General features: G+C 37.8%; 1 protein-coding gene across 1 annotated transcript; it reads left to right on the forward strand.

The window, feature by feature from the left end:
* Positions 1-3,874: 3,874 nt before the first annotated feature.
* LOC121369974 (organic cation transporter protein-like) lies at positions 3,875-21,889 on the forward strand. The gene is made up of 9 exons (XM_041495057.1): positions 3,875-4,267; positions 13,057-13,160; positions 13,731-13,885; positions 16,557-16,725; positions 17,098-17,322; positions 17,494-17,717; positions 18,053-18,161; positions 18,774-18,980; positions 21,520-21,889. Exons 1-9 carry the CDS (start codon positions 3,875-3,877, stop codon positions 21,590-21,592), a joined length of 1,659 nt encoding a protein of 552 aa, XP_041350991.1. The 3' UTR covers positions 21,593-21,889.
* Positions 21,890-26,780: the final 4,891 nt, after the last annotated feature.

Below are 26,780 nucleotides of genomic sequence, written 5' to 3' on the forward strand. Positions count from 1 at the left end.
AATGTGGCATTTGTCTTCTGTCAGCTATGCAAAAATTCCCACCAAAATGTATGGGAGGATGACTCGACTCCACTCCCACATATAAATTTCACTCGCCGTACAGTATAGACCACCTGCTAATATTCCTGCACAAAAACTCTCTAGATTTGTACGGACTTTGTTTATTTAATGTGTAACGGAATAGAATCAATAATAAGAGACACAAACTAAAGTTCATTAGAAAAAAGTCCCGAGAGTCAATTTGCATAATTATGTCACTGATCATATCATACATAGTACCGTTTGAACTTTCAAAAATCCATAAATATGCAGTGTCGTAAAGTCATGAATCCACCATGGGACAAGACAAGACAAGATATTTATTAAGTTTTGAGGCCACGTGATCAAGATAACTACATTTAAAAACAAATAAGTAGATCTAGTGCGCTCTGTGTACAATGCATATTCAATTTAAAGTGGCAGATTTATCTCTGTAAACAAGTTCTGCGGCGTAGCCAAAGAGGAAAAAAACCCCGCTGAGGCAAACCAAGACCTGTAAAATAAATATCAGTGTCATGGGAAAATAAAATAAATCTGGGGAAATGCCTCATGCTGGCTACGCCATTGAAGTTATTTCTTTATTATCCACATGGTTCAACATAACAGACTTAATAAAAAAACATACATAGCACACGTGTAATAACAAGTGTAATGACGTAATTTTGGGAAGCGACGTCACAACATGACGTTTTTCCCCCAGTCCTAGCTCAGACTTTACATGAGAAATATGACGTAGTTATGGTTAAAACATTTTGAGACGGTTGTTGTTATTCATTAAACAAAACCACCAAAAAACAACAACCAAAAAACACCCAAAAAAAAAAAAAAAAAAAAAACCCAAAACAAAACAAACCCAACAAAACAATAATAGTATGAATAATAAAGAAATTATTACACTCACGTGTGAGTCGTACTGATTTTACGAAACACGTGTCAGGATCCATGTATTACCCCCGCTCTCGCTCGGTAATACAAAAATCCTGACACACGTTTCGTAAAATCAGTACGGCATCTCTGTTTAATACCGGCCTCGGTGGCGTCGTGGTTAGGCCATCGGTCTACAGGCTGGTAGGCACTGGGTCGAGGCATGGGATTTTTAATCCAGATACAGACTCCAAACCCTGAGTAAGTGCTCCGCAAGGCTCAATGGGTAGGTGTAAACCATTTGCACCGACCAGTGATCCATAACTGGTTCAACAAAGGCTATGGTTTGTGCTATCCGACCGGCCTCGGTGGCGCAGTGGTTAAGCCATCGGACTACAGGCTGGTAGGTACAGGGTTCACAGCCCGGTACCGGCTCCAACCCAGAGCGAGTTCTTAAGGGCTCAGTGGGTAGGTGTAAGGCCACTACACCCTCTTCTCTCTCACTAACCACTAACCAACTAACAACTAACCCACTGTCCTGGACAGACAGCCCAGCTAACTGAGGTCTGTGTGCCCAGGATAGCGTGCTTGAACCTTAATTGGATATAAGCACGAAAATAAGTTGAAATGAAATGTGCTATCCTGTCTGTGGGAAGCGCAAATAAAAGATCCTTTGCTGCCTGTCGTAAAAGAGTAGCCTATGTGGCGACAGCGGGTTTTCTGTAAAAAAAACACAGTGTCAGAATGACCATATGTTTGACGTCCAATAGCCGATAATAAGATAAAAAATCAATGTGCTCTAGTGGCGTCGTTAAATAAAACAAACTTTACTTTTTACTCTATTTAATACACTAATTTAATACATTACGGCCGGGATTTAGCTCAGTCGGTTGAGCGCTCGCTTGAGGTGCTTGCGTCGCAGGATCGAACCATCTCGGTGGATCCATTCGACTGATTGGGTTTTTCTAGTTTCAACCAGTTTACCACAACTGGTTAAAGGCCGTGGTATGTGCTTTCCTGCCTGTGGGAAAGTACATATAAAAGATCCCTTTCTGCATTAGGACAAATGTAGCGGATTTCCTCTGACGACTACGTGTCACAATTACCAAATGTTTGAGATTCATTAGCCGATGATTAATTAATCAATGTGCTCTAGTAGTGTAGTTAAACAAAACAAACTTTTAACTTTAAAATTACGTTTGTTTCATGTTCAAGACATACTAGTTTCTACAAAAAAGAAAGAAAAAAAAGAATCCCAAATATAATGTGACATAGTTGGGGGAGGGAGGGAGGGAGGGAGAGTGCATGTGGACCTTATATAGCCCACGTCTTATTAGCATAATGTATGCATACAAAGCCCTACAACGCAGAGTCAGTGAGCTGTTATGTTAAGTACTCAAAGATGTGACATGACTAAACCAGTGCAAATTTGTTTTGTACCCGTATTTCTGATCACTTCGCAAGATATATACAGATGGAAAGAAATTAGAGAGCGCATAAATAATAACAGTAAATTTAATATTGATTATAACCAAAACCTTCGTGCAAGGGGAGGTGGAGAGCGGGATGTAGCTCAGGTGGTAGAGCGTTCGCGTGAGATGCTTGCATCGTACGATCGAATCACCTAAGCGGGTCCATTCTCTGATTAGGATTTTTCCATTCGCAACCAGTGCACCACGATTGGTATATCACAGACAGTGGTATGTGCTATCCTGTCTGTGGGAACGTGCATACAAAAGATCTCGCTATTAATGAAAACAAGTAGCGGATTTTCTCTCTAAGTCTATTTGTCGAAATTACCAAATGTTTGACATCCAATAGCTGATGATTAATAAATCAATGTTGTCAAGTAATGTAGTTAAACAAAACAAGCTTCAACTCGTGGAAGTTATCTGTGTTACTGGCAGTACTGATATTCAATCTCACATTACATGTCTACACTAAAAGTGAATTTTTAAAAATTGGTCTGAAAAACCACGTATTTCCATTTTCCAACCAGCGTCTCAACTAATACACTTTGGTGTTGATGGTGAAAATAATAAAATATAATGTCAGACCAGATAATGATGATTTTGTAAGCAACAATTAAATATGTAATTTTAATCGTTAAAAAGTTGTATTAACCGGGTAATTCATTTTCATTTTCATTTCAACTTATTGTTGTGCTTATATCCAATTAAGGTTCAAGCGCGCTGTCAGTTGTTAGTGGTTAGTGGTTAATGAGAGAGAAGAGGGTGTAGTGGTCTTACACCTGTCCATTGAGTCGTTAAAACTCGCTCTGGGTGGGAGCCGGTACTGGACTGCGAAATCTGTACCTACCTCGACGAAACTCGTGTCAGGATTCATATATTACCAGAATACACTGACACTCGTAAAACCAGTACGACACACAAGCTCGTATAATAACCTCTGTATATCATATTTTGTGTGATGATTCTACCGACTGAGGTGGATAACCATTCCATTCACCTCACGTGACAGCAGTAGCTGCTGTGTTTCTCAGAGTTTAGCTGGACACGCTACTAAAACCGTTACAGTAAGAGTTCGAGATGTTTTAGTGTGTAGGTTGCTCTCTTCTGTCGGACATTACCCGTCAGCTGCACTTACTCCGTTGTGAAATACAGTAACAGGGTTTCTGCCAGAAAGACATTGTTTGGGTATGACGCTATGGAATTGAATATTTACAATGTGTGTGCTCAATGCAATCAAGAGTCGACAGGGAGTGTGTGTGTGTGTGTGGGGGGGGGGGGGGGGGGGGGGGGGGGGCTCACCAAGAAAATGAATGGGTTATGTTTAGGGTCAGGGTTAAGAAAATCATACAGTAATGATAAGTGTCATTACTTTTGTCAAAAGGTCAACTTAAAATAATAAAATCTGAAAAAAAGAAGAGTTTGGCGCTATACCCGTTTCACCTTCTGGCAGAAACCTTGAGTACTGATACGGATAACGACTTTGTGTTTTTCAGACGAGGATGGGTTTTGACGAATTTCTCGACTACGTTGGCCAGTTTGGTAAATATCAGCGTGTTCGATACTTTCTTCTGTGCCTTTTCTCTGTCGTTGCTGCATGGCACAGTCTGAATATGGTGTTTGTTGGTGCCAAACCGGAGAATCATTGTCGGTTTCCAGATGTATCGAATTTCACACCGCGGTCCTTAACGGTACAAGACTTGGCAACGATTTTTTTTATCCCGCCAGGTGAAGAATGCCGCATGTACAACATTTCACAGACGTTGGAAATATGGAATGCCGCAGGGAACAACATTACGTCTATGGTTATTCTTGGTGTCAACAGAAGTATTGTCAAGTGTCCATTGGGTTCTACTTTCTCTACTGAAAAGTATAAATCGACGATTGTTTCAGAGGTTTGTAATTAACTGTAACACCCCCCCCCCCCCCCATAAAAACAACAAAACAACAACAACAACAACATGTCGGGAAGTATATATACTGGCTAATACCCAAGGGGCAAAACACTTTTTTTCTTTCTCGAAAAATGGACCGGGCATGCTGTAAAAGGTTTGCCACCTAAAATCATTTCTAAATATATCTAGGATCACAACCTAGGTGGACAAACTTGCCAACAAGTTACTGCAAATTTGTTATTCGCTGTTAAATATGATGCCCTTCTGCGAGTCTGTCCCGGGTCGGGCCCCTGGCTATCCAGAGACGGGACCCAGGACAGACATGCTCAAAACCTTCGTGGCATATGAGCATGTCAAAATTATCCGCTCCGCTCCTTCTGCGATATTCACGCAGTGTTTTTCACTTGCTCAGTAGTCAGTCTCTGATTTGGTCTCTTTTAGAAAAGTGTTTACTTTGTTTGAACGTGATTCCAAATGGATTTTTCCCAAGGAATACGATGGCGCTAGCCGAAGTTTGGTAAAGTGTGTCCAGCATGACCCCTCGGACCCCCTCCCATAACTGTTTGCTGGGGGGTGGGGTGGAGGGAGGGTCAACATGAAAACTTACTTATACATGTAAATGTTGATCGATTTGGATACTTTTTGCATCGATTTATATCATTTCAAGGATGGCCAATTCAGTGAAATAATTTTCAAAATCCAAGATGGCCACCATTATGCTCAACATTCAAAATGGCCGCCAAAATGGTGAAATGTTCTAATGGGTTCACCAAATATATTTCAAATTCCTTTAATGTTTTTATCTTATATACAGTATTTATTGCCACAGCTTTGCAGCAGATTGATATTCAAATAAAAAAAATGACCTGAAATGACCGTCACAAATAGAGAAATGGTATCAGATATGGCATCTAATTTACAGACTTTGTAAAACAAGTTCACAAGTAATTAACAATCAATCCTATGTGTGTATATATATATATATATATATATATATATAATATACGTATAGCTAAACATATATAGGAAACAACGTGTCTTGAATTTCATTATTATGTACAACGAACATGATTAGGATAGTTGAGATGGGAAAACCCCACTGGTTCCGAGGAGGTGGTTCATGAACTACGACCTAAGCATCTCAGGTGTGCACTACCGACTCACATTATTAAAACATTTAAAAAATAAAATAACTTGTGAAACACAGGCCTACAATTACTTCAATTGATAGTTTTGGTTAGGGCATTGACATTCACGTGACATTTTTAATTTAACAATTATGCAACAAGTCTCCCTCTCTCCACATTTTGTAACACGTCATTTGATCTACTGCTACAAGTTACGAACGGCTCTGACATCTGTCAAGTCTGCGTTACGTTATTGATCTAGAACGGCCTCAGTGTTGTTGATAAAAAATATACAAACTCTGACAAAATCTGTCATAACAAAGAATTTTATTCCAAACGTGGGATGCCATAATAAAGATAATAAAAAAAGACACCATCACCAATGCGTAATACGTTGTCAAGTAGACCAGCGTGTGCGTATGGGTGTGCGCGCAGAATTCCAAGAGTAAAAATAATCTGACCCCGATAGCTCTGATTGGTCAATATGCCACAGAGTACTGTGCATCAAATCATGTTCCAGTCACATAGTCTGTGACGTTCTAGCAAACGAAACAAAAATTAAATAGTCGGCAATGACCATTGATTACTGTTACAATAGTGTGTACATATATACCTATATAAATAGCATATGCACATTCATTAACCTCTGGCTGAAATACAAATATTTAAATGAAGTTTTATTTGATTTTTAGACGTAATAATAGACGTACAAACTATTCCTACATACCTATTATCAATTATTTTCCTTCTTTTTATTATTCCGTCTAAATTTCATTTAATTATGTTTAAACAAAGTATAAAATTACACGATTGCCATTTTCGAGACCTCACCTAAGCTTTGTAGGCTAACAGTTGTGAACTAATCGAGACAATTTTACCGACTTCGCTGATTTCCGTAACGAGTTCATTTGTGTAGGCTACAGAAGCCACTATTTAATTCAATCCCTTTTTGTCATAACTATATGAACAGTATAAATGAATTGTTATCAGACGTTGTAATGTATTACCTTACAAACGTGGACTTTTTCTAATTAATAATACATTAAATAGGCAAAAAGGTTTTGATCGGAAGATGTCTATTAAACCAGTGTTTTCCGATTTGTATAGCAAAGATAATGTTCAAGTTCTTTATTTGCTTTGAGTTTCACAACTCATCAGCTGAATACATAACATAAATAATACAACATAGTTATACTAAATACACACGTGCAAAACAATGGTGGGTGTGGTTTATGTATAATCACGGACAAATAAAGTGATATAAGTTACATTTATTACATTAACTATCATCCTGCATTAACCAATCTCTAATTGTATTCGCTTGCACTAAATATTTCCCTAGGTTATTCAATTCCTTATTGTTACCGGTGGTTAATTGTATAAAACGATACACACTTGGCCGCTTATAATAATACTTTTTTTTTTTATATTTACATCGCAAATCTTTGTATTGTGGACACTCTATTATAAAGTGATATTCATCTTCTATAACATTAGCGTTACACAGAGTACATATTCTTTCTGATCGTTCGATGTTTCGATAAGTACCAGTCATATATTAAAATATTGCATGGACACTATCGTTCTCGAAAAAAAATTGGGGGTATTATTAAACGGATCTTTCTATCAGCTACATAAGGTAAATAGTGGCAATCAATATACAAAATTATTTTACATGCGCTGTTTGTTAAGTGTAACGTGCGTTATTTTTCACACTCGCTAGATTGAAATTACGTGTGCTGTACGAGCGCGATCGCACCCGCTCACCTTAAAAAACAAGGTCTGAACAATGAATTATTTTTTTGGGATTTTTTTGTCTTTCTTTTCTTTTCTTTTTTTGGGAGGGAGAGAGACTGATCGACTATTCCATTAATAAATTATGAAAAAAATATTAATGTTGTTACCGTTACGTTTTTCTTTTTTCTTTGCAAATTTGATATGGGGAAAATGTAAAACAGGGTTTAAGGTACAACAAGCAATTGTTTAAAACACTCCTAAGGTCAATTTTAGATAGATTGCATAGATTACATGCGAAAACCCTTATCCTGATAATATACAAACCTGCTCTGTCACCTTGTCAGCAAACTAGGATAATTCAGCAATATGGGAAGTAAGATTTTTCTACAGAAATTTCCGTTTAAAATCTGGCATCAGATACACTTGATAAAGTAGTAAACAATAAAACACTAAAATTTGCACCGCCACACCCTGGAGGAATAACCAGATGGATAGATGATATGTGGTTTTCTTAAATATGGTCCATTTCCAACGTATATGAAACAGTTTCCTAGTTCCTCTTCCAAACGTTTGACAAAAAACATGTCTTATATCTATGAAAACATGAAACATATTTACAATCTCAGATCCCTGCTGTTTATTAGCGTCTCTTGAACGAAAGGTTTTAATGGATCCCTGCATGGTGAAAAACACACTAAAAATGAATACCACTGGATCAGATCATGGAAGTACCCATCAACAGATTCTTCAAGAAGAGAGTTGACCCATCTTGTGCTACTGAGCGACGGGTGTACACAAAGCACTCAATATTTCGAGAAATGCACAAAGGCTACTGTAAATCGAATGCAGAAAGATGCGAATCACGAAGGATATCACTTCTGAGCCCTAACAACCATCTGTAACTGCATCAGAAACAGATGCCACAAATACAGTGATCATGTTACGAAATAACAAATCACATTTTACAAATGTACAGGGAAAAAACACAAAGACAAAGGGATAATTGTTTATTGCAATTAGTGCTGATTTTGATGAGAAAAACACTGGATGTGACCTACCGGTATTTAATATGACGTGGGTGATCACAAAAAGCCACGTGCTACTTATAATAAGTGAGGTGTCAGCAGAACATCATCAAAGTCTTTGTTAAGAAACAATATCCAGCTTCTTTTCTCACAACCACCAACATCGGTTCCATCCAGGAAAAGACAGTAGATGATATGCGAGTTGTATAAATAATTCCCATCAATGATCTTGCCACTCCAACTTTCAAATCCTAGGTACTCATGATTGTGAAGTACCTTAAAGGGACAAACCCTAGTTTCAGCCCGTAAAAATGGACACTAAGTTTAGTTAATCTACAAACCTCAAATAATTTGGATAAAGTTACAATTGAGTGAAACGTGAGTCTGTGACTTTGAAACGGTTAAATACACTCTAAAATAGACTAAAACTCGACTTCATTATTGTTACTTCTCAGACGCACGTGCGTTTTTAAAAATATGAGAAATGCATTTTGTGATATTAAAAACACCAGGATGACCAAAAACACTTCGAATGTACGGAAATGGATAATCTAAACAATAAAATGTAAGTAAAGTATGATTTCAGTCATCAAAAACGGCTGTAATAGTCAAAAACATGCCTCGGTGTTTAAAAACTAAAGCATGCCCATTTAAGTCACTGCTAAATACTACACTTCATCTCGGTTGACCGGCCTCGGTGGCGTCGTGATTAGGCCATCGGACTACAGGCTGGTAGGTACTGGGTTCGGATCCCAGTCGAGGCATGGTATTTTTAATCCAGATACCTACTCCAAACCCTGAGTGAGTGCTCCGCAAGGCTCAATGGGCAGGTGTAAACCTCTTGCACCGACCAGTGATCCATAACTGGTTCAACAAAGGCCATGGTTTGTGCTATCCTGCCTGTGGGAAACGCAAATAAAAGATCCCTTGCTGCTAATCGGAAAGAGTAGCCCATGTAGTGGCGACAGCGGGTTTCCTCTCAAAATCTGTGTGGTCCTTAACCATATGTCTGACGCCATATAACCATAAATAAAATGTGTTGAGAGCGTCGTTAAATAAAACATTTCTTTTTCATCTCGGTTGTGATGGTTATCGCTCAGAAAGTGTACAGCTGAACTTGTCCAAAGAATGGCCAGACAAAAGTAGAAAACAGATAATCTTTTATCTCAATCAAATCTCACTAAAGCTGTGGGAATGGGATGAGTTTTATTTACAAATGATACTGACAAACAACCGAAAACAAGACCGAACTACTTGCTGTCTGGTCTTGTACATGTCGACAGTACATCTATATTATCACAAAAAATACCCAGCATACATAAGCGTACGAGACAGCGGGGCACGGAGGTAGAGAGGCAACTGTCCCCTAGTGTTGGAGCAAAACCTCAAATTCAGGCTACAATAATAGAGATATTCGGAAAAATGTGCTAACCTAAGACCTTTTTACCATGTATTTCCATCATTTTACCTTCAAAATTAGTTGTAATACATAAACAAATGCGTAGTGATTCGTTTGCAACCCTATATAGCGGCTTAGTAGCATTGCTAATATGAATAAATGTTGTTCGTTTAATTCGGAAATAAAAACCGCCTTCCCACCTACAAAAATTCGAGCCCGTACGCCTATGCCAGTGTAGACATATATTTGCAAATACGTGCAGTCCAGATACAGACGTCTCTGACATTAGTTAAATTCACAAATAGGCTGACCCAAGGCTTGCACTTCATATTATCTATGCTTCGTCGAGGCATGCAGGCGCATATCTCATAGCTGATTATACGGATATATTGGTACTCATGTTTCTTATTGGTATTAAGTGCAAGGACCATCAACATTGAAAAGAGGGATAATTTACCACAATGTTAAGGCATTGGCGGAACACCTCGTGAATGCCTACTAGCTTTTCCAGTGGCAACTGGGGGGGGGGGGGGGGGGGGGGGGGGTGACTACACCCATCCATTATTTGTGCTTTCCAATTTTCAGATTTTCATGATGCAGAAACGTCATGACGCAACATTCTTACTGACAATGGGCCCAAAAGGAAAAAGGAAACACCTGCGGAAAGTCGGGGCATCATGCTAATCCCTGACAAAGGGAAAAAGGAAACACCTGGGGAAAGTCGGGGCATCATGCTAATCCCTGACAAAGGGAAAAAGGAAACACCCGGGGAAAGTCGGCGCATCATGCTAATCCATGACAAAAGGAAAAAGATGCGATTCACACTTATGAAACACCTAGAGAAAGTCGGGGCATCATGCTAATCCCTGACAAAGGGAAAAAGATGCGATTCACACTTATGAAACACCTGGGGAAAGTCGGGGCATCATTCTAATCCCTGACAAAGATTTCACACACTATGAAACACCTGGGGAAAGTCGGGGCATCATGCTAATCCCTGACAAAAGGGAAAAGATGCGATTCACACTTATGAAACACCTGGGGAAAGTCGGGGCATCATGCTAATCCCTGACAAAGAGAAAAAGATGCGATTCACACTTATGAAACACCTGGGGAAAGTCGGGGCATCATGCTAATCCCTGACAAAAGGGAAAAGATGCGATTCACACTTATGAAACACCTGGGGAAAGTCGGGGCATCATGCTAATCCCTGACAAAAGGGAAAAGATGCGATTCACACTTATGAAACACCTGCCTAGAATACACAGTTGGCCAACACTGCTGACCATCACATACTAGATCAGCTATGATGATAATGATTCCAGTTTAATACCGATGATGATAGCTCGAAATCGGAAGACAATGTTCAGTCCAGTGATGGATGTAGATGACATTTATGTTTACAACATTGTTCCATATTATCACATTATTTTAGGTATTCTGGATACATCACCCATCCGAGAGTGATTCACAAGTGCCAAAATGCCCTTTCGACTGAGATACTTTTTGAAGCATGATATCAGTTTTGTCGTTGAGATTAAGATAACATTTATATGATCCATACTGTTAAGTCTATAGTCCTTACCGCAGGGAACGCCATTTTCTTACTATGGTATATACTACAAGTTATATATTTCTGGGACGGCTGTTTTCTAAATTGACACAAAAATAGTGTGGTTTTTTGTTATTTCCAAAATACTTTTACTTTTCTTCTTAAGTAAAATCAAACTGAAAATTACCGACAAAAGACAACAATGTTCATGTGGTAGCCATTTTCAGTCATTGTTTTATGTGTTTTCAGATAACTGCAACAATACTGTGGCAATAAATATATAAGATAATGATATTAACGAGATTTGAAATGGATTTGGTGAAAACATTAGAAAATGTGACCTTTTTCGAGGTTATTTTGAATGTTGAGCATAATGGCGGCCATCTTGGATTTTGAAAATTATTTGATTGAATTGGCAATCCTTGAATTAATCTAAATCGATGCTAAAAGTATCCAAATCGATCAAGATTTACATATATCGGTACGTTTTCATGTTGACCCCCAGCAAACAATTGGGGGTCCGAAGGGTCATGTTGGACACAATTTATCAAAAATCGGTTTGCACCATCGGATTCCGGAAAAATCCATATAGAATCAAGTTCAAACATAAAGTCAACACTTTCCAAAAAGAAAACAAATTAGAGACGGACTACTGGTCAAATGGAAAACATTGCGCAAATTTCACAGAGGGGCATCATATTTAACAGCGAATAAAATAATTTCAGTAGCTTGTTGGCAAGGTTGTGATCCTAGATATACGTAGATATTAGGCGGCAACATTTTACAGCACGCCGGGTCCATTGTTCCATTTTGTACCCTGGTTATAAAGCTAGACTTTGTTTTATGTAATCCTCTTGTTAAACCTATAATTTAAAGGGACATTCCTGAGTTTGCTGCAATGTTTAAGATATTATCGACTAACAGAGACTTTTTGACGACTGTAATTACATATCAAATATATTTTTCTGCATAAAATATTAGTGGCTGTATATTAAACATGTTTCTGATCCTTCTAATATTTGTACTAGGTTAAATTTAATTTTATTCCTTAAATATATATTTTTTTTTTGTACGTACGAAATTATTTGAAGACAAAATCCAGTTTGGGCTTTTTACAAATATTAAGACGACCAGAAACACATTGAATATACAGAAACTGATATTCCAAACAAGAAAATATATTTAATATGTAAGTTAAATCGTGGAAATATTTTATTACTCGGAAACATCTTACATTGCAACAAACTCGGGAATGTCTCTTTAATATTAATGTTAAGCCAAATGTTAATTCTGACTCGGGGCCCTTGGAGCCCAGTATGTTTTTTAAAAGTGTGTGTATGTTGGTTTTTTATTTTTTATTTCACATACTGTTAAATTCAAGCATTCTTAGCCTATAATGTTCATGAAGATACTAGGAACAAAATCGAATCAATTAGAACACAATATTTAACTGTATTATTACTTTGTAGCTATTCCGATCTTACTGCTATTAAGGCCATTAATTTCCATTCAAGGTTAGCTGTCTTACAAAGTATAAAGTGTTTTGATTAACGACACCACTAGAGCACATTGATTAATTAATCATCGGCTATTGGATGTTAAAAATTTTGTATTTCTAACTCGAAGTCATAAGAGGAAACATTGTTTTTAATGCAGAAAGGGATCTTTTATATGTACTTTCCCACAGACAGGAAAACACATACCACGACCTTTGACCAGCTGTGGTGCACTGGTTGGAACGAGAAAAAACCAATCAGTTGAATGGATCCATCGAGGTGGTCCGATGATGCAACGCAAGCACCTTAAGCGAGCACACAACCGATTGAGCTAAGTCCCGCCCGTCAGTCTGACGCTTTGGACGGTTTTAGGCATTAGTTAAACATTGTAGTATTTTAACTGTACCAAATGGACGTACATGTGCGATTTGTGTTCTAACTTTATGTTTTCAGTTTGAACTCGTTTGTGACAGGAAATTCTGGGTGAAGACGTCCAAGTCTGTTTACTTTGCGGGTCGACTGCTTGGAGCAGCGGTGTTTGGTCACCTATCTGACAGGTCATATGTCGAATGGTTACATATACATAAATATATATACGGAATACAGATACTTTTACATAAAAGTTTATAGAAGGGGGACCAAGGGCACTCCCCCTTCCAACACTCAGAATAATCAGGGCCGTAGCTGGGGGGGGGGGGGGGGCAGTCCCCCCCCAGAAAAAATCCGAAACCTAAAGAAAATTATCTTAACTGTTTAAGACTATTAACTACTCAGTTGCTCCCCCCCCCCCCCCCTCAACAAAAATCCTAGCTACGGCCCTGATAATGCATCACTTCACACCCAGCTGAAAGGCAGATTACAATATTATTGGACTCCACTTGTTGTCATTTTCCAAAATTGTGCTTTAAAAATTAACAATTCGTAAACTCCTTTCTTAATTTTAGTATGGTGTACAGTATCTCTGTATAACATTAATACATTTTATAATTCTATAGCATGAATAGTAACAACACTTTGAATTTTGTATCAAATGAAAAATCATATCCCGATGTGTGTCAGTTGTATGAAGACACACACCTATTATTTTCTATGAGATTTCTATTGTTTAACTCCTGATTGTATTGCAGTTTCGGTCGTCGTCCTATGTTCTTCGTTGCAATTGTCTTGCTGGTGGTCTCCGGGGGTGTGACGGCAGCGTCGCAGAACATTTTTATGTTTCTTCCCCTCTACTTTCTACAAGGAGCGGCACAAACAGGGGCATTCCTCATAGCCTTTACTTTATGTTAGTAAGACACTACTGTTAAAATACCCTCTGTTTCGTGTATATAGGTTAGATTGTGAATGCAATAATACTTCTAACAGTGATAAATCGACGGCCGGCAACTAGAATTAGATATATGTCCAGAATCAAGGTTTTCAGAAAAAGTTGAAAAATTATTTTTAAAAAAAGAATCAGAAATTGAAACAATTTTCATCACTCTCATCCACAATCAATAAATAAAGAGATAAAATAACATAATAAAAAGATCACATCAACAACAAACGTACATTTCAAACCCGGAAGAATCAAAATTGTGGACATAACTAATTCTGATTGTCAATGTCCAAAATACACTTACACAGTATTGTGATTCGTCTTATTCGTGTGCATATATTCAAGGCCGTAGCAGGTAGCGGGAGAGGGGGGGGGGGGGGGGGGGGGGGCTCCCCCCTCCCATAATTTTGTCTGGGGTTTTTTTTTAATAACCTTTATATCTCGACTGAATGTGAAAGTTGTAGCGAGACTAACGGATCGAGATTAACGGCAAGAGTTACAGTAACGGGCAAATAACCTTTGAATCGTGCCCCCGGACCCCCCCCCCCCCCCCCCAAATAAATAACTCGAGCCTTCGGCGTTCGTTCAATTGTCCCCCACCCACCCCAATAATGTCCACCATGCTACGGGCCTGATATTTAAATGTATTCGACAGCGGTGTATATCGTACAGCTGTTTTCTTAAATATTTACACACAAACGATTTACCACATCGGAAGCGACTGTTGCTTCCCTCTAGAAGGGATACAACATTAAACAAGTGCTCCTTTAGTATTCAAAAGAACACTAAAGTCCGAACCAAATTGTTAACAACTAGGATAAATTGCTGCCCTACTTTTATTTGTCGTTAGATTTCACCCACATTTTGTAAAGACAGAAATCTTGAAACAACCATTACAATGACACAGATTCCACATACTAGATGATAACTATGTCACCTATATCGACTTCGCTGAGATCGCATAGGGCAAAAAACATGTAATTTTGTGCTGGCTGCCATTTTGCCTTTTTATGGAATACTTTCCAAGAGGGGTGGAAGGATACGACTTTACCTAACAACGTCATAACATGTTATTATATAAAAGCAAACGTGATGACGTCATATTAAATCTTTTTTAAAGTTTGGTTTGTTTAAAGACACCACTAGAGTACATTGATTTCATATTAATTATTTCACATACCTTGGAGGCTTTCACCCCTATTGAAGAGTATTCCATAAAAAGTAAAATGGCAGACGGCAGAAAACTGCATGTATTTTGTCCTATGCGATCTCAACAAAGTCGATATTGGTGACATCGTTACAGTCTCATATGTAGAATCTGTGTCACTGTAATATTTTTGTTTTTCGTAACTTGTGTCTGGACAAAATATGAGGGAAATGTAAAGGTAATTAAAGGTAGGAGAGTAATTTATTGTAGTTGTTAACAATTTGGTTCGGACTTTAAGATAGATCATCTCAAGGTAATCTTTCTCCAGAAACAGCGATAGACCTATCTAGTCGGCTAAGATATTTCAACTTCGTACGGGTTCATATGTACAGTCAACGGGTTTTCATGGCAACTTGAAACTGTGCCCGCATCTGCACATAGTTCAATAACATTTAACAGGATAAGATAGAGAGAAAAAAGTCATAGAATGAAATGCTGTGATTTGATATTCATTCAGTTTCCCGATGGCGACGATAACAACTGTACGCAGTGCAATAAAATAGCGTCACTTCGTACACTTAACCATAATAAAAGAAAGTATAACTCAAACTTGCTGCGATAAATAACCGAACTTTAATAGACTGAAAGTGTGTACACATGAAATATTTAAATAAAACTTTAAATATTAACTTGATAAATAGAGGATATTTCTTTTCTTTTTTTATCAAATATGATTTATATCTCATCGAGTGAAGTTTGCAATTATACCTCATGAGTCGCGCTTGCGCGACGAGTGTAATATGATTGCAAACTTCACGAGATAAGATATAAATCATATTTGGCAATTTACCTTTATTTTTTAAATGCCAGCAGCAAAATAGTTCCGGCTTTCTTACAGTGAAGGTAACACTTTCTACAGTGACGATAACACATTTTAGAGTGAAACAGTGAAATTTTCACTCTAAAATGTATTATCGTCACCGAATGACTGATAACACTTTTATTTCACTGATATTTTAAGATATTTCACTAATTGTTATATAATAAATACCATCCAATAATACCATGCCTGCAATGTTATTTACTAATTTGTGAAATTAATAACATATTATGTCACCACTTATGCGGATCAAATGGCCAAATCGTAACGATGTTTGAGGTTTCGTTTTTGCAGCAAAATGGCGGGACGTAGCCCAGTGGTAAAACGATCACCTGATATGTGGTCGGTCTAGTATCGATCCCTGTCGGTGGGCCAATTGGACTATTTCTCGTTCCAGCCAGTGCTCCACGACTGGTATATCAGAGGCCGTGGTATGAGCTATTCTGTCTGTGGGATGGTGCATATAAAAGATACCTTGCTACTAGCGGGTTTCCTCTCTAAGAATATATGTCAAAATTACCAAGTGTTTGACATCCAATAGCCGATGATTTATAAATCAATGTGCTCTAGTGGTGTCGTTAAACAAAGCAAAGTTTATTTATTTTTTGCAGCAACTGAACTGGTGGGACCCAACTACAGAGTTGTAACAGGATTCGTCATTCAGATATTTTACAGTATTGGTTATATGTCTCTGGCTGCAATCGCCTACTTTCTTCAAGAGTGGCGCTATCTGGAGGCGGCCATTACAGCACCATGTGTATTGTTTGTCATATATTGGTGGTGAGTTTTGAATTGTTTGCTTAATAATAAGCCATCAACCGATTGAAAACAAAAAGAACAACAATAAATACACACACACACACCCAAAAAAACAACAAACCCCCCCCCCCCCCCAAAAACCCAAGCCCCCAACCCCCCCCCCAAAAAAAAAACCCACACACAAAAAAAACAACCCACCCAAAACACACCCAAACAAACAAAAAAACCCAACACACACACACACCCAAACCGCTTAAGGGCAATATTACTATTACTGTTTATTGGTTTTCAACATACAGATCTTTATATTTTTTATACTCATTTTCAATGACGGTTTCAGTAATACTGACAGTTCCGTTTATATGTAACTGAATACAAAATCATTTTTTTTAGGTTTCTACCAGAGTCTGTTCGCTGGCTACTGTCTCAGAACAGAGATAAAGAGGCAGAGAAAATCATAGAGGATGTTGCCAAGGCAAACAAGGTGACGTTGAGCCCAGACATCATAGAATCCCTTAAGAAAAGCCAATCTGATCAACTGACCCGGAAGTACACCTTTATGGATTTTATCAGACATTGGAGAATACTAAAACTCTCTCTAAATATTTGGTTTAACTGGTATGTTTATTTATTTCGTCAAAATATGTGTACCAACCGTAAACATATCTATAAAGATTCCGTATGTTGTGAATATTGTAACAATAATCCTTGTCGCAAACCTTTACATACAAATTTCAGTCACATTTTAAAAACATTGCACATATCTTGTCTCTCTCTCTCTATTTGTAGGTTGGTGAATGCCCTAGTCTACTACGGCTTGTCGTTAAATACAGAAAACCTAGGCGGAAATCCCTACGTAAATTTTTGTATTGCAGGCGCGGTAGAGATACCTGCATATCTCGTTTGTATTTTCCTCTTGAATACAGTTGGGCGACGAATCCCTCTGGTGGCAGCCATGTGCATAGGTGGCGTTGCTTGCATCGTGTCAGGAAATCTGCCGACAGAGGGCAATAGTGGTTTGTATAAATTAAGAAAATAAATCGTTTGAAAAACTTAGAAATGCATTTAAGTTAATATATATATATAATATCTACTGTTCCAAAAAATATTATAGAGGTTTGTGCCTTTTTTTTCTTCAATAAATTATTAGTAAAATTGTGTTTGTAATTTAAAAGTTACATCTTATAAAAAAAAGTGTATTTCCCTAATGGTAACATTACATTGCAGTGAAGTATGATATTGATTCCTGTTCGTATTGTTGTTGCTAGAGTTTTTTTTTTTTAATATATAATTTTAATTACTAGTATTATTTTTAGTTTTAGTTTTAGGTAAAACTGTTTTATTTCAGGAATGCAGATAACATCAATTGTGTTAGCTATGGTTGGCAAGTTCTGTATAACTGGCTCATATGCCATCATCTATCTAATGGCAGCCGAACTCTTCCCAACAGTTGTCAGGTTTGTTAATGTTTTTATCATTGCACCCTCTTGATTGTGGCTCCTGTTAACAGAAAGAAAGACATGTTTTATTTAACGACGCACTCAACACATTTTATTTACGGTTGTGTGGCGTCAGACATATAGTTAAGGACCACACATATATTGAGAGAGGAAACCCGCTGTCGCCACTTCATGGGATATTCTTTTCGATTAGCAGCAAGGGATCTTTTATATACACCATCCCACAGACAGGGTAGTACATAGAGAAAAAGCCCAATGGGCTCACAGACAGGAATCCTGTTAACAGTGCGATCAAACTAGTGTGAATGACAAAAAAAAACCCCGCAAAAACCTGACTAACACATGGTATCATTGTTCCATTAATTCGCTAATAGGTCTGCATACTGTTATCTTTTTTGTGAAAATACATCATGGATTTTCTCTTGCATAGTAATATGACTTTAATCAGTAACATTGTGCAGTTGCAATACTGTTATGTTCTATTTTCGTACATTTGTTTTTACCGTTTTTACACTAAACTGGTTTTGTTGGTGCAGGATGACATGGTTTCATTATACCTTTGATTAAAAATGCATTTGAAACATCACTGTTGGTACTTTTTAAAAATAGGAATACAGGCATGGGTATTTCTTCAATGTCTGCCAGGATCGGGGGAATTTTGGCGCCATTATTCATAGATCTGAAGAGTGTAGCACAACCGCTACCCATCATTCTGTTTGGTGGGTTTGCTGTCGCGTCTGGACTTCTCGCCTTGCTGCTACCAGAAACTAAAGGGCGCCCTCTACCGGAGCGTTTGGAAGATGTTCAAGAGACAAGGTATAAATATACAGCTACAGGGAACATTTTGTTCAGTATCGCGTCGCAATTCACTACGCAAATTTCAGAGATCGCTACACAATTTTAAAAATTAAACAGCAGTTGCTAATCAAATTTTATTTGTCTAGAAATATCGCTAATCACGATTTAAAAAAACAAAATGTTCCCTGAGCTACAGCTATTAACTAGATTCCTCCTTTTATTAGTCACCTACTGGTCCAACCAGAGGGGACTAGGTTTCGTCTCCGTCCATCCGTATCTCTATTTGTCCGTCTGTCTGTCCCATATATAGTTTTCAGGACTTTTCTTCGTAAGGTTTTTTGTATTTATCACACAGTTACAGATCAAGTTTGTCTTTTATGTGGAGTGACCCATTTTTTGACAGAGGTATGGCTCTTGAACTTAGGAGATACGAAACTGTGTTGGGCCCCGTAATTCTCTCTCTCTCTCTCTCTCTCTCTCTCTCTCTCTCTCTCTCTCTCTCTCTCTCTCTCTCTCTCTCTCTCTCTCTCTCTCTCTCTCTCTCTCTCTCTCTCTCTCTCTCTCTCTCTCTCTCTCTCTCTCTCTGTGTGTGTGTGTGTCTGTCTGTCTGTCTCTCTCTCTCTGTTTCTGTCTCTCTCTCTCTCTCTCTCTCTCTCTCTCTCTCTCTCTCTCTCTCTCTCTCTGTGTGTGCGTGTGTCTGTCTGTCTCTCTGTCTCTCTCTCTCTGTGTTTCTGTCTCTCTCTCTCTCTTCCTCTCTTCTCTCGTTTCTGTCTCTCTCTCTCTCTGTCTGTCCTCATGTCCTCTCTGTCTCTCCTCCTGTTCTCTGTGTGTGTCTCTCTCTCTCTCTCTCTCTCTCTCTCTCTCTCTCTCTCTCTCTCTCTCTCTCTCTCTCTCTCTCTCTCTCTCTCTCTCTCTCTGCTCTGCCGGTCTCTATCTCTCCGTGTGTGTCTGTATCTCTCTCAGACAAACACACACACACACAGACACATACACACACACACACACACACACACACACGCACACACACAATCTATGAGCCTACCTATCTGACAGTTTGTCTGACTGTCTATCTGTCTTTTCATTTTGCACATTACATCCTGTCAATGACAAATGACTGCAAATGAAAAGTATAAATCTTAGTATATATATTCGTGTCATATTTAATTTAAAAAATACACATTTAAATAAATACTCTCATGTCACATTAGTCTGCGCGGCAGAACAGACTGCACATGCTAATTATGTTACATTATGTGTTGAAACAAGTGCTGGGGTATGCTTGTAAACAAACAAACAACGTAATTTTGTACATAAATGGTTGTCAAAACAACACATCTTGATAGTGAATATATGTATAAAACTGCTAGAAAACAATTTGATTTTTAAAAACCCAGTTAATGCATTAAAAGTATACCTTTGCCAGCCTCGATCAACGTGTTTTTGTATTATCTGTGAACACGTGTTTTTCACCTCTGTAATGATCAATCTTGTATATCAACGTACACATTTACATAGAAGCTTCAATACATACCCGGTCTGATACCTTATCGTAATTTATTAATTCATAAATGAAATAAATGTTATAGTTTTATCTGTTAACGTAAACATCCAAGCATAGGCTACTTTGAATTTCCCTCTGAGTGACACAACAAAACCAATATGGCTGCTCAGGCTATAAAGCTTACAGTATGGCCTATTTTTAGCTATAGTCTGTTTCATAATTACCACTGGTTGTCCTATATGGCTAACGGACACTATTCGTGCTCATTTACACAGTTAATAACAGACAACGTTTGTTGAATAATGCTAATACATTTTGACATTGGCTTTTTTTTAAAGATTGCAATTTTGTGTTATCCAAACTAAGGAGCATGGAGCACCATTTATATTTATCTTATTTGCATAATCTAAATGAACCTAAAACAACCTATAATAGGAAGGAAGTCTTTGTTGTCCAGAACTTACGAAAAGTCGGATCCATTACCTGTTTGTTGCGACAGAAATGGTTCTTTTAATGTTTGCTGCGCAGATTTATATGCTGTCATGCAGGCCGGTACATATAGGGGGTGCCTCTAAAAAGCGCTAATTACTTAAATTAAATAAAAAAAAAAAATTAATTTTTAACTTTCGTATTAACACGTTTATTGTTCTATTGTACAGTGGTGCTGAGTCAGTGAGCAACTCTTTTAACGTGTGCATATACCACGAAAGTTTCTCGCACACCTGACTCGGGCTTAACCTCGCCAGTGACTAAGTCCGGGCCAGGAATTTGGAATAAGAATTTAGTAGCTAGGTCAAAGACCTAAGGCCAAAAATGAGATAGCTGATCCACTGTACCATGTCTGGCAAAAAAAGTTAAAGTCCAAAAATTAGAGTGCTCGGCCGAAAAAGTGGCGGTGAAACAAATATTTTTAAAGAAAGATTTTAACTTTAAAATATAACACAAATGATTAGGTGCGCAGTCTTAGGTGCCACCAGTGTACATATTATAGTGTCGTTCTGTATAAACTGCGCAATGCTGTACAACAACCCTGTGTTAATTTCTTTGATGTTACAGGTGGCCCTGGGCCCACAATAAACTGGAAGTACGGGATGGGTCTCAGTCGATTGTGGAACTATCTGATTTGTAAAATAGAAGTGTCGTGTGCATTGATCCGCTGTCCTGTCTGCACTCTACAGTATGTGACCACTCAGCACCAGTCATTTATGATGATGAAGAAGTTTGTTTTGTTTAACGACACCACTTGAACACATTAATTTATTAATTGAATGTCAATCATTTGGTAATTTTGACATATAGTCTTAGAGAGGAAACCCGCTACATTTCATTTATAATGAAGAGTGTTTGGAAATAACAGTTGCGTGCAAGAATTCCGTGCAATATCAGCCACTTTGTAAAAACAAGTTTGTTTCGTTTAGCAACACCACTAGAGAGCATATTGATTAAGTAATCATCGGCTATTGGATAATTATGACACATAGTCGTCAGAGGAAACCCGCTACATGTTTGCCTTATGCAGCAAGGGATCTTTTATATGCATTTTTCAACAGACAGGAAAACACATACCACGACCTTTGACCAGTTATGGTGCACTGGCTGGAACGAGAAAAAACCCATTCAGTTGAATGGATTCACCAAGGTGGTTCGATCCTGTAACGCAAGCACCGCAAGCGAGCACTCAACCGACTGATCTAAATCTCGCTCCTAGAGCAAAGTGTGTGCTCAAGTTACACGTTGGTACAGGTTAACAACATGTAATTTTAATGTTATGACTGGATTAATCAAATTAAAGCTCTGTGGTTACAGAAAAAAAAGAGTGTATTTTAGACACAGCAGCTGACTAATATTTGGTCGTATTTTATAAAAATTGCCTGTATAAAGACTTTGATGATCAGTGGGAACCTTGGCAGCAGTTCCTCAAACAAATTGTATAAATTAATGTATAAACTTATTAATAGCAAAATATACGAATAAGCTAATAAACATACTTTTATGTAAAATATCGCCAGATCGGAAAACGTATCTCGACTTTCTATAATTTCTTTTTTTTAAGATCGCATTGATCTTATTTATCTTTCAAGAAAGTTTTTTTCTTCTTCTTCTTCTTCTTCTTCTTCTTCTTCTTTTCTTTTTCTCTCACTCTTTGTTTCTATTTCTAGTACTCTTCTTCCTAGTCTCCAGAATATTTCCTCTTCAGTTATGTAAGTCTTTTGCTTTGCTAATATCCTGTTTTACAATATCATGTTAAGCCTATCTGTTTCATCTTAATATTGAATACTATGTATGTGTGCATACGGCTCGCGAAGTTTGTGTTTCCTTTTGTCTATCTTCGGCTTCATCCCTGTTACTCCACACGTCCGTGTCTGTCTGTCTGTCTGTCCCCCCCCCCCCCCCCCCCCCCTCTCCCCCTCTCTCTCTCTCTCTCTCTCTCTCTCTCACACACACACACACGCACATGCATATGTATACACATATTGTTTAATAAGTGCTTTATATACGAGTGTATAGCTTTAATTATGTATCGTTTATGTATATACAATAATACCATGTACAGCAATGATTCAAGGCCCCAACCTTGACCTTGCTTATGTTTCTGGGGACAATAAAAAAAAAAAATAATAAAAAAAAAAAATATTTGGTCGTCGACGGTTGTCAATGAAAGATAACTCCTGGGGTCTACTGAAAACATCACACTAAGTTAGTTCCCTTGCTTCAAATCTCAAGTAGGCTAATGGCAAGGAATTTTTTATGATACAAACAAAAAAGGAAATGAATAGCTGTTTAACGACAACTCAGCAGTTTTAAACTACGGTTTTTTAGAAGAAAGGAAGGACTGAAGGAATGTTTTATTTAACAACGCAATCGACACATTTTAAATTCAGTTATATGACGTCGGATCACACAGGCATGATGAGAGGAAACCCGCTGCCGCCATGCATTGGACTAGTCTTTCCGGGGATTTGGTGTCTACACTTTGTTATAGCCGTACGGGCAGCCTTTTTTTGTAGGTGCAGGCTGGCTTTTGCCCGAATTAAACGAAAATGTCCGAATCTGTGGATAACAACATTATTTCATATTAGCATTACTGCCAAACCGCCATATAGGGTTGCAAAAGAATCACTACACATTTTTACATGGATTACAGCTAATTTTGAGGGTAGAATAGTGGAAATACATGTTAAAAAAGGTTTCTCTCCTCCTCCCCGCCCCCTGTCTCGTACGCTTATTATATTTGTCCAGAGATATATTAGAAGAAACCCGCTGCTATAAAACAGGCTACTCCAACCGAAAAAGCAGCAACGGATTGTTTATGATGGTGGGGCCCATTTGGTTATTTCTCGTTCCAGCCAGTGCTCTACGTGGTGCAATAAAGGCCGTTTCTGTCTATTTTGCCGTTGATCGAAAGTTTCCTGTCTCGGAAGAAGGCGTTGATAGTGGTCGGAATCTACGCACAAGTCGTGGTGCACTGGCTGAACGAAAAATGGTAGACAAGACAGTGTATGTCAAATCCTTAGATGTATCAGTCGAAGGGCACTACTTTGGACGGGGGCTTCAGCAGGACACATCGTACATCATGGGAGGTCTCTATCAGCAGGACACATCGTACATCATGGGAGGTCTCTATCACTGAGGGGCGGGACGTAGCCCAGTGGTAAGGCGTTCGCTTGATGCGCGGTCGGTCTGGGATCGATCCCCGTCGGTAGGCCCATTGGGCTATTTCTCGTTCCAGCCAGTGCACCATGACTGGTATATTAGTCCGTGGTATGTGCTACCCTGTCTGTGGGATGGCACATATAAAATATCCCTTGCAACTAATGGACAAAATGTAGCGGGTTTCCTCTCTAAGATTATATGTCAAAATTACCAAATGTTTGACATCCAGTAACTGATGATTAATACATCCATGTGCTCTTGTCTTGTCGTTAAACAAAACAAACAAACTATCACTGAGCTACATTCCCTGTCGTTATGAGTCAAGCAATCTTGTGGATGGCCAGGTGACCGACAGATAACTGATTTAAATTTGTTTAAACCAACATATTTGTTTAAACTTACTTACTAAGCGGTTGCTATGGAGACTAACAGTGGGCTACTGTTACTGTCGATAATTGAATGGTGTTTTTTTAATGTGTACACCAGTAGTGGAGCACATTTTGCAACCAAACAACGACAAAACCAAACCCAATGGATCTGTCCATTTTACTGAAATCCAAACACGAAACATTTTGACTAGTTTAGTTATTTCTCTATGCAAAGTCGTCAGGCTTTAATATCAAATCCATGTTTCTCCCTGTTTTATTTATTAATTTATATAGTGTGTCTGTTATAGCTATTACATGTGACCATTTGTTAATTTATACATTATATATCCTGTAGCTGATCATTTATTCATTTATACATTGTATATCCTATAAATGATAATTTATTAATGTATACATTGTGTATACTATAGCTATTACATGTTGTGACCATTTATTACTGAAAGTATACCCTTTACTGTTTATTTTATATTTATATTTGTGTATAATCATTTCATGATAAAATGTATTTGTCAAATCAATAAAATTGCAACACACCTACAGTATATTATCATAGTTGACATTTAAAGGAAGCTTTTAAACACTATGATGCTGTTGTTGTTGTTTGTTTGTTGTTTGTGTGAATTTTTTTTTTTGTTTGTGTGGGTTTTATATTATTTATTATTATTATTTTATTTTTTTATAATTGAAACACAACTTCATCTTATTTTGGCCATTTCGTTTTGCAATACTAGTAACAGCAAAGATATCTCCAAATTGATGGAGTAAGAAATGAACTGGTGTAGCCTATAATCGTTAGTATTGCTTTGTGTTTATTTTAATTCTCATTATTGTTTATTGCCATGGTAACCAGCCTCAAGTTCAGCCAGCCGTTTTTCGCTAACGTTTGCAAACTATTTTGACTGGTGTCCAAAGTGGTCATTCGGTTTACTGTCTAGCGTAAAAAACCAGTTTAGCGAACGTTAGCGACATGCCGTTGACTGAACTTACCCCAGTTCTGTTTGACGTATTTGCTTTTATTAACGTACTTCACTTTCAAATGATGTTTCCTCGTTTGTTGTCTTGTCTTTTGTTTTGTAAGTACACCAGTACGATTTGTTAACTCTCACCCCACCTACCCCCCCCCCTCCCAATAAAACAACGACCCCAAAGCCAAACACCCCCCCCCCAAAACAAAACAAAAAACCCACCCCAAAACAAACAAACAAAAACAACACCACTACTTGCAGATATGCAGATTTCACGTATTAGCACCACCTACTAATCGTATCAAATGCTTTAGTACATAGTGAAATAAATAATAAGTAAAGTGGGACAAAGCATTCAGAATGGAAATTAAAATGGGGAAAAAAACAAGTTAACAATCAAACAATACATACAAAATAGAAGAAAAACCCCACGAGAAAAAAAAAACACACTTTGAAAGAGACGCATATGGCCTACCGTAGATTTGTGACATTTTTTTCCCCCGCAACTGTTGACTTGTTTATCTTCGCCATGATGGTGGTTGGAAAATGGATGAATCGATCATGCATTTGACCGCATTCTTCAACATACCTAGCCTATTAATTATCTTTTGTGTGATGTTATGTAATTTATATTATTGGGGGTTTTTTCTGACAGTAAATGGCAGCATGTTATTAAGTTTACGTTGGCTGTATGCACATTTAGAAACATTTATTGAAAAATAAAACAAAATGACAGATTATGAGAGAAAAAAAATGTCATACGTTTGAAAGCAGGTTTGTTTTTAATTTTTATTTGTGTGTGTGTGTGTAGAACTACATTCGGGCTTAAGATGAAGTAGAGAGCGAAATGGGGTGCGAACGTTTGTCAATTTACCCAACCAAAGTTTTAAAATGATGGAAAAACAAAACTTAACACATTCCACAATTCAGCTAACTTAGCATTAACGATTCTTAAAAAAACCCCACACACAACAAAAACAAACAACAACAACAACGACAACGGATTTTCAGTGTACAAATTAAAGTTAACATTTATTTTGTTTAACGACACCACTAGAGTACACTGATTTAGTAATCATCGGCTATTGGATGTCAAACAACAACGACTATTGGATGTCAAACATTTTGTAATTTTGACATATAGTCTTAGAGAGGAAACCTGTGACATTTTTCCACAAGTAGCAAGGGATTGTTTATATGCACCATCCCACAGACAGGAATGTAGAAATTAAATCGTAGTGCAAGAACTAAGGGCGAATCCAGAAAATAGTTTAGAGTATGAAGGTACATCAGCCAACTTCCTGAAAAT

Source organism: Gigantopelta aegis, chromosome 4, assembly GCF_016097555.1.
Source record: "Gigantopelta aegis isolate Gae_Host chromosome 4, Gae_host_genome, whole genome shotgun sequence".
NCBI classification, from domain to species: Eukaryota; Metazoa; Mollusca; class Gastropoda; order Neomphalida; family Peltospiridae; genus Gigantopelta; species Gigantopelta aegis.

What these genes read in the sequence shown, in the direction of transcription:
- LOC121369974 (XM_041495057.1), top strand. Translation starts at nt 3,875, where the DNA reads ATGGGTTTTGACGAATTTCTCGACTACGTTGGCCAGTTTGGTAAATAT. An exon ending in TTGTTTGTCATATATTGGTG is followed by an intron (nt 16,726 to 17,097) that starts GTGAGTTTTGAA and finishes CATTTTTTTTAG; the next exon opens with GTTTCTACCAGAGTCTGTTC. An exon ending in CTAAATATTTGGTTTAACTG is followed by an intron (nt 17,323 to 17,493) that starts GTATGTTTATTT and finishes CTCTATTTGTAG; the next exon opens with GTTGGTGAATGCCCTAGTCT.